The sequence below is a fragment of the Chelonoidis abingdonii genome, chromosome 4, assembly GCF_003597395.2.
Source record: "Chelonoidis abingdonii isolate Lonesome George chromosome 4, CheloAbing_2.0, whole genome shotgun sequence".
Classification (NCBI taxonomy): Eukaryota; Metazoa; Chordata; order Testudines; family Testudinidae; genus Chelonoidis; species Chelonoidis abingdonii.
In genome coordinates this window covers 25,236,604-25,257,081 of record NC_133772.1, presented here as the reverse complement: position 1 = coordinate 25,257,081, position 20,478 = coordinate 25,236,604, and the positions used below count along the sequence as shown (strand labels likewise).

General features: G+C 45.6%; 1 protein-coding gene across 1 annotated transcript; it reads right to left on the bottom strand.

Moving 5' to 3' along the window:
* Window positions 1-19,650, bottom strand: TMEM183A (transmembrane protein 183A). Its single transcript, XM_075064971.1, has 8 exons — window positions 19,645-19,650; window positions 19,076-19,166; window positions 16,136-16,291; window positions 7,723-7,882; window positions 6,339-6,519; window positions 2,122-2,202; window positions 1,186-1,341; window positions 1-465 (listed from the first exon to the last, which is right to left on the bottom strand). The coding sequence occupies exons 2-8, from the start codon at window positions 19,110-19,112 to the stop codon at window positions 280-282; spliced, it is 957 nt and encodes a 318-aa protein (XP_074921072.1). The 5' UTR covers window positions 19,113-19,166; window positions 19,645-19,650; the 3' UTR covers window positions 1-279.
* Window positions 19,651-20,478: the final 828 nt, after the last annotated feature.

Below are 20,478 nucleotides of genomic sequence, written 5' to 3'. Positions count from 1 at the left end.
TTTCGTTAACACCAAAAGGATTTTAAATGAACAGTTTCATGGTGCTCCTTTCAAATCATAAAACGTGAACTTTACATAGAAATTTGTTTACAAATCATTTCCATTTACACTCGGTTCTGCTTATTACTGGCTGGAAATTATATACAGAGACTGGCATTGCAGTTTCACTCATTTGTAAGGAAATTGGAGAATTTATTCAAGAAATAAAAACAGGATTTCCCTGTTCCTAGACATTCTCTTCTGCCTGACATGGCTACTCGTAGGTGCAGTATGAGCATGCTAAGCTTTCAGAGAAAAGGGGTAGTGCGGATGCCACCAATCCAAGAGACGTACACTGTGCACAGGGTCCAGGACAACTTGTACTCCTTGATCAAGTCGGGGCTTCTTGCCGTTCCGGACAGGAGAATCCTGGAACACCAGCCTCACTCTGTGATGTCTCATGTCAGTACTCACGTTTATTGTGAACTGCAGGGAAGAAAATTGGCAATTTCCTTAATAGACATCTAGGCATTTTCTGAAAGGAGTAACTAATTTCCCTTCAAATAGTATCTACTACTGTAAATGCTGATCCCTGATTCTTATTGGACAAACATTTTCTTCGTGGTGTTTTACATTTAGACTTTTTTTTTTAATTATTTGAAAATATAAAGTAAGGGTCTCCAAAAAGTATGCTTTTCACAAAAAAAGATACCAGAAAGACATCAAAATCTGAAAAACCAACCAACTCTCTTCTAAAGTTAAAATAAATGTTATTTGGAGCTTTGATCTTATGGAAGTGCAAAGGTGAGAGCTTGGACACTATTCTCCAATTCTACCTTTAATACCCATAAGTTATCTAGGGTATTTTAGGTGCTGTTGACTACGACTCCTAGGCACGATGAGAATACAAATCCTCATCCTTCCTTCCCCCAAGAACGGAGCCCATTTCACTGAACACAGCTGTCAAACAGTCCCTTCTAGTTGGGCCTCGAGGGCTGGTACCATGAGTCTACACCAACCATGAGAAAGTTTAGTGACTTGCAGAAACTAAACTGAAGAGATTCTTGAGTGATGGCCCCAGTGCACTAGGGAAATGCATATTAATTAGTCTGCTGGTGCAGCAAGATTTACAGACAAGCGGTAATGACCAGACCATTTTCTTAGCACATTTCTATGGCGCTTACATGCAGATTTCTTAACACTTACCAACGTAAATACCATACCCATGACTACGGGCAGGAAGATGAAGTTGAGAGTGGTGATCTGCAGCAGACAGCAGTCCTGATCAGGATTTGTGTGAACATCCTCATACTGAACAGGTGGCTGAAGACCTTTGGAACAGTTACTCTTCAATCTGGGAGGCTTGACAGAAAGAGACAGACCGGTTCATTCAACTAAACTGAAGCCAACCAGAAATTTCACTTCATGTCTAGAGACCATCCTGGCTCAGCAGCAGAATCCTGCCTAACGCCCATGTGTTCGGGCAAAAGGGTTCCATATTCAATGAAAACCCTGGTATGTAGGGTTTGCAAGACTCTCTCTCCGAAGACAGACTTCAAAGGTCCTGATAGGGTGCTCAGTATTATACATTTATCCTGAGTCTGGTTAAAGGAGGGTTTCACAAAGACTACTGTCACCCCCTGATAAAAGGGTTGGTTTTGTTAGCTTCGGAAAGGCTTTGCGTGTGAAGAGAGAAAAGACATTAATGCAACACATTTCAAACTTGGGTCCCTAACCGTAGGCCACTAAATCAAAGTGGCTGGCTTTTCAGAGGAGCCAAGTCATCACAACTCCCCACTGAAGGTATCTGGAGCTATAGATACTCAGCACATTAGGTTGGGGCAGGCAATCATCAGCCTAAATATAGATGTAGGGATCTAATCCTTTAGACACTCGAGACTGAAAATGCTGGCCTGTTTTAAAGCAGTAAGAATTGCCTCCTGCTCTAGATTTCCTACTCAGCAGCTCCATAAGTGTCTTACCTGGCCACCTCTGCATTTGGCAGTATATATTTCTACCACCATGAGATCGAATTTTAATTGATCTAATGAACCAAACAATAACACCACCAGAAGAAAAATCATTATGGCTTCAAAACCTTACCACCCTGACATTTCAATGGCAAGTGGTTAGCCTTCATACCTGCTTTTTGAATTTGAAGTTAAATTCCCACATAGGTTCTTGTCTGTTCCCTTCAATCTTTCTGCACCAGAAAAGCAAACACTGATAAGGGGGAAAAAACACAGTAATAGAGTTAATCATTTCATTTTTTAGTGACTTTCAACACAGACAAAGAGAACTCAAACTACAAACTACAGGAGCAGCTGAAGAGATGGCAGCAGTCTGGTCCCATTAGTTACATTAATGCATACCTGAAAGACAAGGTGGGTGAAGTAATATCTTTTACTTTCACCCACCTTCTCTCTAATATCCAGGGACCAACACAGCTACAACTACACTGCAAACATTAATGCATACCTGGCATTTTCCATTTGCCAGTCAGAAGGTGGCAACCTCGCTATACCAGAGGGTGATGCAGCACTTGGGCTCTAGCCAGATAAGCAGTGATTCCTCTGTTCCGCTCACCAATTCAGTATAGAAGAGGAAAGCAGAATGGACTTTGCTCCTCTCCATACTACATGGAGCAGCCAAATTAAATTGATAAAATCTCAGGTCAAAGTATGCATTCAGCTCACACTCAGAACAGAGCAGGAGTGAGAGAGAGCAAACAGCAGATTGGGGAAGGAGAAAAAGAGGCAAATGTTAAAAGCGACTGGACAGAGCTGACAAAGCTGGGCAGGGGGGAGGGCACTCTTCCTATGGATATGTGTATGTAGCACCCAGAGGTCATACTCCTCTCCATTAGGGCAACATGCTAGTATTTCAGAAACACAAAGCAAAGCTTTGGCTGTACAGTTCAACTGGTGGCTCAGAACATTGCTTCTTTTCTAAAGACGGATGAATACATGGGGTCCGATGCCTCACTGCCTCTATTCCAGAGGCAATCAAAGCCTGGATCTCCTGGCAAAGGTCTCTCAGGTATTCTACAGTGTAATCTCTGACTGCCACACCTTTATACAGCCTTACAGCTGTGAGATTCTATGTTCTGGCATGCACGCTCCATGAAATAGAGTCTTAGCAGAACTACTGTATTCAAGTGAGGGGGAGGTTAAATAGAGCACAGTATCAATAAGCTGACAGTGACTGGAAGTTGCAGTCATCTAACAGCCATTCGGTAGCCAATAAGGAGAGAGTCTGGCAAATCTCAGTCCAGTTGCCAGAGAGCAAGTGTCCACATCACAACTGACCTGAAGTGGGCCTGCTAACAGCCTCAGCAGGAAGGGAAAGAATGGCATGGAACATAGAGAAAACTCCTCTCTCACCCAGAGATGGTCTCTCCGGGTCACAGTTAAGGCCTCTTCTGGTTCAATGTAGGGAAACTTATCTGCCAATGCTGTACCTGTTAGATGCAGTCACTAATGCTGTCAAATCTGACAGGCCGCACCAGCACTAACTGCTTTCATGGATGGAAAAACAAAAAAGAACAAGGGCTGATGCAATCTGCACCTTTTTAATGCAATTTAATTCTAGTTGGGGTGAGGGACTCATGTAACCCCTCTTAGCACCAAGCCTGGGTCACTCCCACTGTGTGGCTTTGCAGTGATACAAGGCTTTTCACTTCACTTCTAAATCATATTCACAGGCAGGAGTGCTGGAAGGATCTCTGCAGTGATGAATCCCCTAGAGTTGAAGCACAAAGCTGGAGAGCAGTTAAGCTCAGGAGCATGGGCAGAACAATCTCCCAAACCAGGCAGCAGCGGTGGCAAACGGTTCTAACCGACTACAATACTGACTGCTCCCCAGAGCGTGCTTAGCAGGGGCCATGCAGCAGATACTGCTAGGCTTAATTCCATCTGCAGCTGAGTTTGCCGTTCTGAGTACATCTACACTGCAGCTGGGATGTAATTCCCAGGGTGGGCGGACCTACATGCCCTTGCTGGAATTACACTAACATGCTGAAAATAACAGTGTGGTCATGGTGGCAGCTACGGCTAGCTGTCTAAGTACCTACCTACCACCTCTGACTGGGTTATACTCGGGCGGTTAGCCCCTCCTGCCACACGATGACAGGACCACTCTGTTATTTTAGCATGCCAGTTTGATCAGAGCCAGTGTGTGTACGTCTAGAGACCCAGAGCCAGCGCGTGCCCTTACAGACACAGCTCCATCTAACAGCTCATGTGATCATGGCAAGTAGTTAAGCACAAAACGGTAAGTACCTCCTAAGGGGCAGAGGATGTCATCCGCGTGTCAGCCGTCCTGCCCTTCAGACGTGCACCGTATGGCCTGCTGCTCCACAAAAATAATGGGGGTGTCTTTAAAGGGCAAACACTTCTGCTGACACCACAACGGCTCCAGTGTCCCACACAAGCTACGCTAGGGAAAGAAGAAAGGAAATTAAAGAGGAAAAGCTGGATTCAGTAATATAGGGGTCTGAGTCTCCCTTCGCTGCATGCACAGTTTACACAACCATCTCCCATCAGTGTTAACAGACCCCTAGGGGTCTAACCAAAACCCACAAAAGCAAGGAATCGCAGAGGAAACATAAGGTCCCATTCAATGTACACCACTGTGCCTAGGCATTGCAGCACATGGAACAAAGAGGACACAGTCAGGACTCCAGATGTACAAAGGCATTTGTATGCTTTGATGGATTGAAGTCAGACCTCTACCATTATTCTAACAAAGGCTTATCATCATTTAATTTCCTTTTTTAAGTGAATTGTAATAAAGAAGTATTACACACAAGGAATCTTTACAAAACTATTAGTATGGTAGAAGCACCAGGAGTGGGCACCAAAGCCGTTATGATGTGAACATGAATGAATACCAGACACTGACCCTTTCATTGGGGGGGGGGGTCTACTAATCAGACCAATAGATGGATGGGGTTACAGGCTGCTCTGACAGGTGGTTAGGTTCAGAGGGACTAAGACTATAACAGGAGGTTAGTGGAACTGCAAGTTTTTTTCCTTCTTTTGAAGAAAGACATTGCCTGAATGTGATATTCCCGCAAAGAACTAATAGTTCAGGTGCAGAGGACTTGTGCACAAAAGGCTGCAGACGCATCTTAATCCTGACCTGCAGCACAACCTACCTGTTGCGGCTCGCTGTTCTCAGTCTTATCTCAGGGCAACTTGCCACTTTAGCAGTGTCTTCATGTGGGGAAGGACAGAAACAGCAGAGATGTTGCACAGCAAAGAAATGGATTTGTTGTATTTTGCATAGAGCAGTGATACTCAGACCTCAGGGGTTCAGGAGCCAAATTACCCATCAACATTACCCCAAAAAGCCACAGTCGTGAGAATTCATTGTTTTATTTACTCACAGCAAAATGACTGCAGGTATTCGACAGTTGGTTAATAACACAGTAAAAGCATCTTGACTGGTTAATAATTAAATGATACTTTTTTTTTTTTTTTTTTTTAACATCATGTGCTGCAAGACACACATTAAAGAGCCACCTGTGGCTCAGCTCCCAAGTCTCAGTCTGAGTATCACTGATATAGTGTCAACCAGAACCCCTCCCCTTGAGACCAAAAACCAAGCTGGCTTGCCATGTGTCAGCCAAGAGTAAATTAAAGCCAGGCAGAACGAGGGGTTAAGGATAAACAGTGACTAAAGAGGGATAGACACACGAATGCTTCAAGCAAAGACTGCAGTTTGGTTTTGCCCAATGATAGCAGACAATTCCTCCCCAGCTTCCCTGCCCAGCTGCACAGCCACACCCCAAAGCAGGCACTTGCTTCTCACACTAGCTCCTCGCCTCATAACACTCCCCGCTTCAGAGAAACCAAAGGCAATGGTCTGCAGGAGCATGGTGTGAAAGGAATCTCCCTTTAGAGGCTGTCAGTGGCACTTGTGATCCTCTGCCACTGACCCAGAAGAAACATTCCAAAATAATATAGTTACAACAGTGCAAGTAGTAGACTAAAATGCCTACCTAGCTCAAACTCCTTTCAGAGCCTGGGTTGTGTACAGAAGGGAAGGGGACAATTGTGAATTGTGTCAGTGACAGAGCTTCCATCACTGTAAAATGAAACTTTCCTAATTTGTATTACTGGAGTGCTTAGGAGCTACATACCAGGACCCCATTGTGCTAGGGGCTATACAAACACAGGTAATTGATAAAACTTCAGAAGTCAGACTCTTCCTAGCTTCCTATGACTGATCCAGTCCATGTATTTCACTAGGGTCCACCTGAATCAGATTTATTTCTCTGAAAGGGGAACAACAAAAAGCAGAGAGTGTACCAGCTGAACACAGGTTAGTTGACTTCCCCAAACACTGCTACTTACTTTGGAATTCTTTAAAGTGCTAGGGGTAGTCTCTGGAATAGCCGGATTCCTGGAGACACGAGAAGCAAACGGTTCATACATGTGGTATAATGAACGGATGACACATGCACGGAGGCAGTGCAGCCTTTCCATTGATTCTGGCCGTAAACGGAGAGGCAGGTACACATCCAGAGTATAGTGCCTAAAGGAAACAGGGACAAACACAACACCCCTTGAAAAGCCATAACTGTACCGGATTTCAGGTAAATTTCAGAGAGCTACGAAATAAGCGTTAAAGAAGGTAACTGAACAAAGGGGTCGAACTCCGCATTTATACCACATCACCTACTGACATCTCTTGGGCTGTTACATTGCCTCTCCATATATGGCTGGTGTCTGGAGCACCTGCAGCCATCTTCAGATTCTGCAAGGTCACCGTACTGTTTCTGCATTAGGTGGCCTGCCAGTCTCAAAAGGCCTTCGCACCACAATGTGCCAAGGCTGCAGAGTGAGACTTAGCAAGGTCTCTGGTATCTTTAGTGTGTGGCACAGTGCACAAAGAGGCTGAAAAGCAAGCACGGAAGACAGGCAAGAGTACAAATAGGGAAAGAACGCTGATTTTGTCTGATAAATAATATGCTTAATAGTAGGAATAAAATGTCTGTCTTCCCAGTGAAAAAGGAGAGTCAAGGATGTGACCAGAGGAAGAAGCATGAACTTTTGCATAGTGAGCTGACACCTATATGCTCGCATTTATTCCCTCCTCCTCCTCTATACCATCTCCCACTTCTATCATCTTCCTGGTTGTCTCTAGAACCCGGCACAGTCGGATACGCTGCCCCTTGTTAATTTATGGGCAGATCACCACAACAAATGCCTGAGGCTAAGAGGCAAAACATCCCCAAAAAATTAACCCTTCAAAATGAGGCAATGCCATTACTTTCCTGTATGCATTTTGTAAGAGCTCTGCACACAAGATGTACTCTTATGGGCACGACATTCTTTTGAGTGTTTAGGCCTTCACAATTAGAGCTCACCACATTTTCAAATCTTGAATTAGACATACAGGAAGATTACAAAATAGTGGTTATTTTCAGACTGTGAAACAGACCGGCTAGGAAGCAAATCTCTTAAGAAATACTACTGAAAGTTCTCCAAACCAACATTTAATAGAAACAACCTAGGATATATGATGCCAATCACCACCACTTAATAGAATGGCAAAGATTTCAGAGGTAAACATGCTGCAACCACATTAAAAAAAGAACTGTGTTCCAATATCTAGCATGATTGAACCAGTGAGGAGATAGATCCCTATTAACAGCTCTGTAGCAAATTCTGGTCCGACGCTGATGGACTTCCGCAAATACTGAAGCATATGTTTACAAACTCTTTGTGGTCACACCTTCTGTAGAGTCTGGTCCAAAAGGCAGCAGTGCAAGTGACAGTCCAGGCTTTTTTGCAAATCAGAGAAAATTTCATTGTATCTTCTGGACGTATGTAGGAGGCCAGCAACAACCAGATGTCAATGGGATAATCCTCTCCAACTGCCTCATCAGGGTTTTCTAAGCATAACAAACACACATTAGTGTAATATGGCTCCTGCATTATAAACCTTAAGGCATGCAAATTCGCCAAAGACAGGCTCAGTACAAACGCTTGTTTACAGTAGCTCATCATGAAGAAACTTAAGGCTAGAGGCACCTGAACTCCAAGATATTGTCACCCCATGGAGACTACTGCTCCCTCTGGGTCAGGCCTTTGTTTTTAAGAGGCATCAGAGCAGCATTATGGAGCGCTGGTATCTTTTACACCAAATCTCATACAACAGATGTTTGAGGATAGACCATTTTGACATACAAAGATCAGGTCTAGACTCTACACTATGTAAGGTATAACGACATTGTTCAGAGGTATGAAAAATCCACACCCCTGCGTGACAAAGTTATACTAATCTAACCCCTGGTGTAGACAGCGCTATGTTAACGGGAGAACTTCTCATAGAAATGGAGTACCCATGCCAACAGGAGAAGCTCTCCCATCAGCTTGGCAGCATCTTTATTAAAGCACTACAGTGGCGCAGCTGCATTGCTGTGGCTTTTTAAGTGTAGACCCACCCACAGGTCCCCTGGTGCTTTAGGGGATCATTGGGATTTCACAATCAGCATAAACAAGATGTAGGAAGAGAGAAAGAAATGCATTAGTCATTGGCAACTAGTTTACAGTTTCCCTTTTTGACAGTCATCTCTTGTGTAATCCACCTTTAAAAGGTGCTTTGTTTTATCTACATTTCAATTCCAGCTTCCAGGAAAGCAAACACTTCCAGGAAGGCTTCTCTAGTCATTAACAATCCATTTCCACTCACAGCACGCTCTCAAAACTGTTCCACTAGACCAGAGGTTCTCAAAACTGGTGGTCGCGACCTCTCAGGGGATCGCCAGGTTATTACCTGGGGGATCGCGAGCTGTCAGCCTCCACCCCAAATCCCGCTTTGCCTCCAGCATTTATAATTGTGTTAAGTATTTTTAATTTATTGGGGGGTGGTGCTGCACTCAGATGCTTGGTATGTGAAAGGGGTCACCTGTACAGAAGTTTGAGAACCACTGCACTGAAGTTTCACATACTTGTTTAATTCCTAGAAATATCTGTGCATTAAGCACATATATTTTTCCAACAATCTAATACTATCAATGCTGATGGATTTTGCTCGAGTTTTAAAAGATAAGATACCTTTTGAGACGTGGATATCTCAATAGATTCTACAGGCCTTACTCAGCATTGAGAACTGTGGGAGAGAACTTTCATTTGGATGTAATAAGGGTAGGTAAAAACTGATTTTTTTTTTAAAATCTCCAAATAGAATTTTTAAAATTCAATTAAATACTGGTTTTTTAAATTATCCTTTTTTAAATTAAATTTGAAATTGACAACCTGTGCTAAGGCCTAAATTTTTAAAAATGTTAAAATTATTTAAATTAAACAAAAAATATTAAGTAGTACATATTTGCTACCAAGTTTTAAAGAATGTCAAGTCACTGGCTGAGCACCTGGAACCAAAGTTTGTTAACATAAGAACAGAACAGAATATAAGAATGGCCATGCTGGGTCAGCCCAAAGGTCCATCTAGCCCAGTATCCAGTCTTCCGACAGTGGCCAATGCCAAATGCCCCAGAGGGAATGAACAGAACAGGCAATCATCGAGTGATCCAGCCCCTGTTGCTCATTCCTAAATTCTGGCAAACAAAGGCTAAAACAGCTTTTAACACTGCAGTAGCCTTTTTGCAGGTCCAGAGAGTATTTTCTTCATTTCAGTTTATTCAACCACGTCAATTATTAGTTTATTCAAAGCTGTGACACTGGCTGGGAGTTGAAAAAGCTGGAAAGCTTGTTTTCGTCTTCCCCTCTATGAATAAAATCTAGGTGTGAGAGGATATGATCTACTAGCTCTAAAATCTTAAAGGACATGGTGATCAGAAACAATCAGTTCAATTCATTAACTACACAATACTTCTTTTGTTTAATAAATGAGTCTTAAATGTAAAATGTTTTGATAACCTTTTTAATCATCATCCAGTAAATTAGAAAGGAATCATTCACCATTTTCTACCGTGACAAATGTAAAAATTAAGAATCAGAATAAATAAGTTATGCTACATATTTGTTAAAATAAATGAGTATAGATAAAGTGCATCTTCGCAGTTAGCAAAAAGCACCACCAAATTTAGTGTAAAGACTGTATTTAGTTGCAAATGAACTTGTTTTAATGTTTATCAACTAATAAGCATGAACCTTTCTTTAGGAAAGGAACTAAAAAGTACAAATGCAAAACATGATTAAAAGCAATGATAAAAAAAACAAACATCAAGGCTTCTCCCGCCTGCTGATTTAAATCACGATTTAAATCTATCCACCCTGGATGTAACGCATGACCGTTAGGTTGGGATTGTATGGGGTTCAAAGATTTCAAACCTAATCTGTGGCTAATCCTCAAGGATAGAAATTGGGGAGGAATTATAGTCTTGAGATTAAAACTCATGTCTGAAAGTTCAGGTGATCTTGGCTCTTCTATTCACTTATGTCACTTTGGGCTTCAGCATGTTTTTTTCGTCTTTATGATGGTAAAGGAGCATTTTTTTCACCTTAGAAGTTCAGGTCCTCTGTAGGCTAAAATACTGAGTGCCCCACAATCTAAGATATTTATCCTCACTCACCAGTGGTGATGCAGGGAGGTGTGACTATTCCCATTGTTAAGGCTGTGAGAAAGCAGTTTGCATTTTTTGGTTCAAAAGTTGCTGCCACACTTGGTTAAAGTTGCAGTTACCTATCTGGAATACTGCTAGCATGTTTTTCCAAGGCATGCAGCCTACCTTCCAAAGCAGGGCAGCAACATACAAGATACACTGGTTGTTCCGCTTGGCTCCCAAAGGCAAGCATGATGGAGGACTGGCTGGACCAAATTTGAGTGATGTTGTGACCTCGCGCATGGGGTAGCAATGCCACTCAAATTTGCAGCCACTCTAAAAAACTGTGTTAAAAGTTGCGGTTTCTGCAACAAGATCACAGCCCAGGATTTTATTTTATTTTTTTTTTTTTTAACAGCCTTACCTATTGTACAGACAGAGAGAGAGAGAGAGAGAGAGAGAGAGAGAAACTAAAAAGTGACTTTGCCATGTCACACAGAAAGTCTGAGGCAGAGCAAAAAAAACTAAACGCAGGTCTCCCAAGTCCTGGGTATGGCCCTGACCATTGTGCCAGTCCTTTTCTCCTGGAAACTCTTGGCCTCTATTTTGTCATCTCTAAAATGGGGAACTGTTTCTTATCTTACCGGACTGCTGTGAAACTAAATCATTATTATTTGTAAAACGCTTTGAGATTCTCAGATGGAAAGGGCCACATAAGTAAATTTCTTTAAAATTCATTAAAAGTTACTTTATAAAAACTTACAGTTTTCCTCTCAACTACATGCAATTAAATTCTGCTTGAATTTCAGCTAGGATACTAACCATCGCATTGTGACGCTGCATAATCCTGTATCCACAGAATTGCAGCCAGGATGGATAAAAAACGATGATAAATAAATAAATAAATAAATAAAAATTGAATTTTTTTTGTATTTAAATTGGATTTTTTTGATAAAATGCTTTTTTAAAGATCGTTTTAATTAAGATACATTATAGCTCAAAGACATCTCATCATGGAATAGGGATTATAAATTCTAATTCTATAGTATGAGACAATATATTCATGTAATGTTTAAGAAACGTTTTGTAAATGAGTTCCAATAGTTCATGGATTAGGGACTCAGTTTTATGGGGTTCCAGGGGCTTCTGTATAGATTATTTAGGTTAAGCTTTCTATCTACCCAATGGGACTCAGTGCTCAGTCTAGAACAGGCCTGCACAACTCGTAAAGCGGCGAGGGCCACATTACTCCAAAGAAAACAGCTGAGGGTCGAAACCTCCAGGCCCCGCAGAAACACCCCGCCCCAGGGCCGCCCAGCCCTGCGGAAACAAACCCTCCTTCCCCAGCGCCACCCCACCAAAACAGCTGTGGGCCAAAAAGGAAGGTTGGGGGGTGGGGAAGTGATACTTTATTTTAAATCAACCAGGGGCTTCCAGTTGAAAAGGTGGGTGGGAGCCCTCAGGGGCAAATTAAAGGGCCCGGGGCTTTAGTGGCTGGGGGAACCCGGCAGGGCCGGCTCTAGGTTTTTTGCAGCCCCAAGCAAAAAAACAAATTTGACTGCCCCCCCGTCCCAGCCCTGGGTTCCCCCCACTGTACCCCTTGCTGCCGCCAGTCCTGCTCTCCCCAACCACTCACATCCCTGCCGCCCCAGCGCTGGGCTTCCCCTTTCCTCCCCACCAGTGCCCTCCCCGCACCCTGCTGCTGCCCAGCTCTGGGCTCCCCGCCACCAGTGCCCCCTACACACACTCCTGCCCGCCCCAGCCCTGGGTCATTGGTAACTCGCTCAGGGTGGATCATTCAGCAGGAATTTTGGAGTTGCACAGAACACAGACAGGATTGGCTCCACATGGTTTACAGAGCTGCAGTAAAATTGGGAAAATTTTCAGCTTGTGTGATTGGAGGATATCTGGATGCATATTATAAGACTGTCCTCCATAAATGAGGAAAAGTTGAGGTGCCTTTATTATTCTTTTCTTCCACTCTTTGTTTCTATGGGGAGTTTGCCAGTGCAATATCACTGTCTTCCTTTTAAACAAACAAAAAGGCAATGGCTGTTGAAAATAGCAATTCCAGTCCTAAAAACCTCTGGGAAGCATTTCTTGCTCAATTTTATCCTACTTTTTCTACAGCAAGTTACAGTGGATCAATATATTTGATTTGGGAGAAATGAAGTACCAGCTGCCCAAACTGAGCTCGAGCATGCCTGAATTTTGAGGTGTTCAAATCTGGAAGGCAGGTGCTGGGGGTGGCGGGGAGGTGTCTGCGGGGGAGCATGGCAGCAATGTGTCTGGAGCTGCACGGTAAGGGGGCTGGGGGTTGGAGAAGGGGTAGGGAGTTCCAGGGGGCAGTCAAGGGACAGGGAGCAGGAAGGGTTGGATGGGGTGAAGGTTCAGGGGGGCAGTCAGGGGACAGGTAGCAGTTTGATAGGCATGGGAGTCCCAGAGGTTTATCAGGGGACAGGTAGGGGGTGGGGTCCTGGGGAAGTTGGGGGGAGGGGTCTCAGGAGGGGGCAGCTGGGGACAGGGAGGCTTAGATAGGGGCTGGGGTCCCAAGGGACAGTCGGGGGCAGGGGTCTCGGGAGGAGGCAATCGGGGGACAAGGAGCAGCGGCATTTAGATAGGGGGTGGGGTCCTGGAAGAGAAGTATCAGGGGACAAGGACCAGCGGTGCTTAGATAGGGAGTGTGGGTCCTGGGGGGCAGTTGAGGCAGGGGTCTGGGGAGTGGGCAATCAGAGGCCGCAGGCCAGGATTCAAAAGGCTCTGGGCTGCCCGCAGCTGCGGTGAGCCCTGACCCCTTTAAATCCCAGCCGGCCCCACCGCCGGAGCCGCAGCCGGGATTCAAAGGACTCTGGGGTGCCTGAAGCCGCGGGGAGCCCTGAGCCCTTTAAATCCCAGCTGCAGCTGGGAATCTCTGCAGGCAACCCAGAGCCCTTTGATTCCCGGCCGCGGCTGGGATTTAAAGGGCTCAGGGCTCCCCGCGGCTGCTGGCAGCCCAGAGCCCTCTGACTCCTGGCCGCGGCTGAGATTTAAAGGGCTCTGCCCGCCGCAGCTGAGATTCAAAGGGCTATGGGCTGCCCGCAGAGCGCCGTGTGCGGGGGATTTAGAATCCCCCTACAGGCTGCACAGTGAGGCTCTGCGGGCCGCATGTTGTGCAGGCCTGGTCTAGAAGATATCATCAGAGATGCTTAGTTTTCAGTTCTCACACTGGGGATTTGCGTCTCCAGAGATAAGTGTTTTAAATAAATAAATATACAGGTGAGAAATAACAGACCTCAACCCTATTGTCCCTCTGAAAATTGTGTGCACAGAGTCAATCCCTTACCTCTCTCTAAAAATGCAAAGTTTCAAAAAGTTAAATGAATAGAAGATTGTTGGGGGTAGAATAGATCTGGACAAGTAGGAGGAGTCTGGAGATAAATGTGAGAAGGGAGGCACAGGCAGTAGAAACAAATGAAATTGTTTGAGCAGCATATTCCTGAAGTCTTGAGGTCTCTCTGAGTGTAGCCGTCATTGATTTGAGATCTACCATACAATTCTTTCACTAGAAAAGAAAGCCTAAAATGACAGCAGGCCGTAAGAGACCCAGTTTAGGTCTCATCTATCTCTGAGTTGTGAAGAATATGTATTAAGGTTATAACAACCAATTAGAATGCACTTTTATGTAGAAATTCATGATTAAACTGAGTCTTCTTGACTAGTGATTTCAATCAAATCCACCCTGATAGCAGCTATGTAGCTTATCTATACCGTGGTGCAACTTACATCCTACTGAGTGCACAAAACAGAATTGCTGAAGCACAGCTTTACTCAGAAGTGACTGTAAAAAAACAACTGTGGGTCCCTTACTCCAAATTTGTTCAGTTGACCCAAAATAGATACCCTAACACCTTTAATGAACTGCTAGCCTCACAAACTCAGGCTCGAATGTGAGAGTCAAGCTGCGTTCTTTCAGGCTCATGCATGGTGGGGAGGAAGATAGCTCAGTGGTTTGAGCATTGGCCTGCTAAATCCAGGGTTGAGAGTTCAATCCTAGAGTGGGCCATTTAGGGATCTGGGGCAAAAATTTAACTGGGGATTGGCCCTGTCTTGAGCAGGGGGGTGGACTAGATGACCTCCTGAGGTCCCTTCCAACCCTGATATTCTATGATTGTTGCCAGCAATAAGGATTATGCAGAGCAAATGCTGCTCTCCATTACAGATATGAAATTCTGCATCTTCCATGGGGTTTCACAGATGTAACTGAAATCATAATTTGAAGACAATGAGGCTGGACCTGATCAAACTAAGTTGATAGCTCTGCTGAAGATGAACAAGCCTGAACAGTGTTAATTCTGTAAGGCTAACAGCAACTAAAAAAGGTTAAAATGTAACTTTAACAGCAAGTCAACACAGACTAATTCCAATACACACTAGGGCTAGCCACTGGAAGGTTGTGTCAGTTCACAGTCACTTTTCTGGTTACAACTGCACTTGCAAGGATGGTGTCCCTAGCCTCTGTTTGCCAGAAGCTGAGAATTACCTGTTCTGTTCATTCCCTCTGGAGCACCCGGCATTTACCACAGTCGGAAGACAGGATAATGGGCTACATGGACTTTGGTCTGACCCAGTATGGCCATTCTTACGTTCTTACTATGAACATTAATCTCCCCACAATGCCCATTTACAGATTTTAAATCATTCCTTAAACTGCCAACTAAGTAACTCAACAGCAACAGTTGTAGAGTTAATGTTGCTAATGGAATCCCTATCTTCTCCATTTCTTGAGTGCTTTCAGGTTTGCAGGATGACAGGTGATATCCAAAGGGGGAAGAAATTGGGCTTGTGCTTCAGGATATAAAAGCACCCAACTCTTCCAACAAGAAAAAAGTGGTTCGGGCTTGCTTTTTACATTAGCCATACACAGTCTGGGCCTCTTGTTTTGCTGGAATACTTCTCAGAGCTAGGAGAACAACCCAAGAGGCATGAGAACAGAATCTGTGCAAGTGACAAGGGCAGCAATTTTTAGCCAAAATGTTTAAGTCTGTTTTTGTTAACAGACTATTTAACTCACATTCTTAACAAACAACTGGAAGATAAGCTCTGTGTGAAAGATACAACACCCTATACCAGCTTTCAGAGCTCACTCCTCCTGTTCTCTAGTCGTTCAAGGAATCCTCCCACACGAACAGGTAATACCTGATACTTTATGCAAACAACTGAGAAATGGCCACCCTTTATTTTTCTTTAAAAAAAAAAAAAGGGGGGGGGGGTTCTCTCCTGAGACATCAAAATAATAAATAAGGCACAATGTTTCTCTCTTTGCAGATCTCCTTTCACATGGCATAACTGTAGGATTTTATATAGTGTTTCACGGAAGTTTTTATCTGTAGCACATACGTGGTCGAAATCAACCAATTAGGCATGATTCAATCAACTGCAACAATCCACCTTCAGTAAGAAAGGGGAGATGAACCACGTCTCCTACCTAGCATTCTTTTGGTTAAGTGTTTGTGCATGCGCAAACACATGTACACTTAACTGACCTCTTCAAAGAGACACATTGCTGATCTGTAAATAGCAGTTATTAGCTTGGCAAACGCAGAAGATGACCACAGCAAGGACTGTGCAGAGCTGACTGGGTGAGTGAAGGAGTCATACCTTTGTGCCTCTTGTTTTTCTTTTTTCTAGAGGCAGTTCTCTCATTGGTGCTTTCCTTAGCATCCATTTCATCGCTACTGTCACAGGATTCCCCAGTCACTGACAGCACCTCCTCGGCAGGAACACATGAGGCTTCCAAACCACAGAGGGATTTCACTGGAACCAGAAGAAATAGATTACACACACATACTAAGTACCCTATGAGAAGTAGCATGAGCTGGTTAGGGCCTACGAGGGCTGGCTGCAGTTGTTTGAGAGGCATCTACATGAGCCATCTTTGCTAATATACAAGGATTTTTCTTCTGATGTTGTAAGAGTGGATGCTCAGTAACAATCCCAATGGCATAACTGGAGTGATGGGGAGTTATGAATGAATCCACCTGCTCCTCTGACAGATCTAACTGATCTTCTACATATGATAGACTCTCTTACCCTGTGGACCTCTTTCTGACATCTTCAGTTTTGCAATGACCATGCCTCATCTCTACAAGGCAGAATTCATGTTCTATTTTCCTGAATGACAACAGACAGGATGTATTGCCACTAATGGAAGATGATATGGAACTGTCAAAGTAATCCACCGGGACCCAAGTAAGGGATGCTATTTAAATCCTAATAGGAAGGGGAGACAGAGAGAAAGGAGATTGTGTTGTCTTACAGCACAAAAGAGGTGCATGTGAGACAGTGATCCGTCACTCGAAGAGGGAGTTTTTGGAAGAGATCACTTGGGATGGGAAGGGGAGAGTCTCTCAAATATAAAAAGGGACTGGCTGGAAGAACAAATTACCTGATATACAGTTGAGTTTACTTCCTCAGCTGTTTAGACAGTGGTTGTGACAGCTATTGCAACCACTTGCGGTATCTCTGAAGACCATATTATATTAAATTTATGAATGTTCCATCTACCATTGTGAGCCAGGGATTGCATTCAACTTCATGGGAAGAAGGTTACTACAACTCCTATACAAACTAACAAACCTGCCCCAAGGCTTCAGAGCCAGAGCTCCAGCCCAAGCCTCAACTTCAAAGCACTGTCCACACAGCTATTATAGCACGTGAGCTCACCTCTAGCCCAAGTCTGTTGACCCAGGCTGCAAGGCTCACTTCTGTGAGCTATGTAGAAATATCCAGTGAGTGCATAGGGACTGCAGCCTACTCCCCAGTTAGAAGGAGAGGCATGTGGGTCCCGGTCCAGAGATAGGTGAAGACTAGAGGCTTGAAACCTGAGTGCTTGTTCCTTACAGTTACCATGACATTATGATAGTTGTAAAAAGGTTCACCTTGCAATCTATTTAGTAGGACGTCAGTAACTTAAAAAGAAAGTCACATTTATTTCTGACGTATTTGTATGTAGAGGTATTTGTAGCACATAAAGTTACTCTAACTGAAAAAAATGAAAGAAAACAGCTCTCTTTTTCAGTTTATTTTGTACATTTGACAATACTTTGGATGCAGCCAGTGCCATGGTTTCTTCTGCAGAGGGAGAAATGATTCTGACTACGTGTGGATCTTTCACAGCAACAGAGAGAGGGAAAAGAGAGCAGGAAAAAAAAGCTATATATAAAAAAGAAATATGATTACTAGGGACTCAGAGTGGGGTCTAGCCTACATGAACTACATACAGCTCTTTTTTAAGAGTGGAAGTTTCCATTTAATGCATTCCTGTGCTGTCAGCTTTCACATTTTCCTGTCTATAGTCTGTATGTTGTAATTTTCCTGCATTTCTTTATTTTGATATCTGCTCCTTGTCTCTTAGGGCTTGTCTGCATGGGGAAATTTTTCCATGCATTACTGTATCAGAATAGCTCCCTGTGTGGACACGTATTACAGAATAAAAGTGCATTGTTGTGATTTAGCTTATGTTACATTGGAAGCGTATAACTTTAGTGGTATAATTATATTGCTAAATTTCCCCATGTGGAAAAGTCCTTAGTTTTTGTTATTGTGTCAATAAATTGTCGGTCCTTCTACATATGTGACCATTTACATTTAAGAATGGAGGGTTGACTCAGATAGGTTTTCAGCTACTCGGGTCAACGAAAACAAAGAGCAGATGTTGGCAGCACAGACTATTGATTGCAACAGCCCTCTGAGAAACTGCCTAGCTAGACAGACAGATTCAGCAATCAAAAAGACATCAGAGCCACCCTCAAAAAAGAAACTTGGGAAAGGAATTTCAGCAGCTTTAGCTTAAACACCCCCCACCCCACCTTACCCAGGGTTTTTCACTAGGAAAGCTGTATAAAATTTGATGTAAACTGGCAAAGCGTTAGAAATTTCTTAATACAATATTCTCAGCTTCAGTCAAGAGAGAAGTAGAGGTCTTTTGTGCAACAAAAGACGCAAGACATTCTTTCCTGTCTAAAGAATCTGTAGATCTAGGTTTTATTTCCAACTCTGTCACAGATTTCTTGTGGAACCTCTTGGGTAAATTACGTAGGCCTGGTCTACACTAGAAAATTAAGCTGGCTTAACTACAGTGCTCAGGGGTATGAAAAACCCACATCCCCGAGCAGTGTAGTTAAGCCAACCTAACCCCAATATAGACAGTGCTGTGTCAACAGAAGAATGTTTCCGTTGACCTAGCTACTGCCCCGCCCTTTGGCACAGGTGGTGTCTATGCTGCAGTGACATAGCTCTAGAGCTTCAATGTAGACACTGCCGGCTGCGTGGGGCAGGGTCTGTCATTTTGTTCTATATTTGTACAGCATCTCGCACAAGGGGGCCCTGATCCATGGGTGGGGCTCCTAGGCTTTACCACAACACATACTCAGGACCAGATTTTCCAAAGAAGCTCAGCTCCCATCTAGGCACCAAAATAAGTATCCAGATTTTCAGAGGGCTGCAGGTGTCACCCTCACAACCTGCAAGGTGCAGGCATTTGACTGGCCAGGGGGAGCGAAAGGAGGGGGCAGTGCACAGCCCAGGTGGCATACTCACCTTCCTGCTGCACTGCATTGGCCACAGCTTTTTTCATGCGTCCAGATTTGACGATAGCAGGGTCAGAGTTGGCGTAATCTGCCACCGTCACTAGCAGGGTGAGAGAAAAGAGAGGTGTCAGGGAAAGGGGGGGGGCTGCCTGGCATCTGGGGTGAGGGGTGCCCAGAGAAGGGGCTTCTAACACCACCTGGGGAAAGAGGCCTAAAAGTGGTACACACCCCCTGCTGGGCCAGGGACTGTGTGCACCACTCACACTGGGGTAACCAAGAGGCTGCACCCCCACTCCAGGACAGTGCGGGTGGTGAGTTGGGAGCCGGGCACCTCCAGCCCAGGACAGAGGAAGGGGGTGGGGGGTGAGTTGAGGGGCCAGGCGCCTCCAGCCCAGGACAGGGGAAGGGGGCGGGGGATGAGTTGGGGGGAGCCAGGCGCCTCCAGCCCAGGACAGGGGAAGGGGTCTGAGCTCGGATGCTCCGCGCCACGGGACGGACCGGGCACGGAGGCGGTGATCGGGAAAGGGCGCTGTCACTGGCCCCGTCCGGGGCGGCAGCGGGGGGTCCCGGGGCCCTCCCCCGCTCGGAGCAAGAATCATCGGCCGGAACTTGAGGGCGCTTGCGGGCCCTTCTCCTAGCGCATGTCGGGCGGCGCGCGGCGCGGGGGACGCTGCGGGCGGCCCCTCGGGGCCATGTCCGCGGGCGGGGAGCTGGGCCGCGCGCACCGCACCTGGCTGCCTCCGGCTCGCAGCGTCACCCCGGCCAGCCCTTCATCTCGCGAGGCACCAACCGCCTAGGGCGCGGGGCGACGCATCATCCACCCGGCGCGCTTGACTGTCATCAGGCGCCCTGGGGCGTGCGCTGGCTCTTTCTTTCCCGGGCTTCCTCCGCCTTAGCACGCCCCCCTCGCGCCCGGGTGCACGTTCAATCGCCTATCCAGCCCCCTCGCGCGCTCCCCTCACGCTCTCATAGCTGCTTGCGCCCGTGGTCGCGCTCCCCCCGAACGTGGCAAAGCCACCGCACGCACCGCCGCCCGGACCCCAGCTGTCCCCACGCTGATGCTCGCGCGCGGACATGCGCGCAATACGGGCGCCCGCGCAGCGCAGCGAGCAGCCCCTGGCGCTGAGAGACACACCGGGCAGGGGCGCGAGACTGCTAGTGCCGCCGCCTCCTGGAGCGTGGGGGGATGTCGGGGGTGGGGGATACAGAGCGTCCCTGGCCGGGTCGGGATGCTCTGCGGGGAAGGTTCAGAGCCCCTGGCTATGGGGGGAGGGGGAGATGCGAGCCCCTGAAATCGGGGGAGGGGGAGACACAAAGCCCCTGGAATCGGGGGAGGTCTGGGGAGGGATACGGAGCCCCTGGCATCGGGGGAGGGGGAGACACAAAGCCCCTGGAATCGGGGGAGCCCCTGGC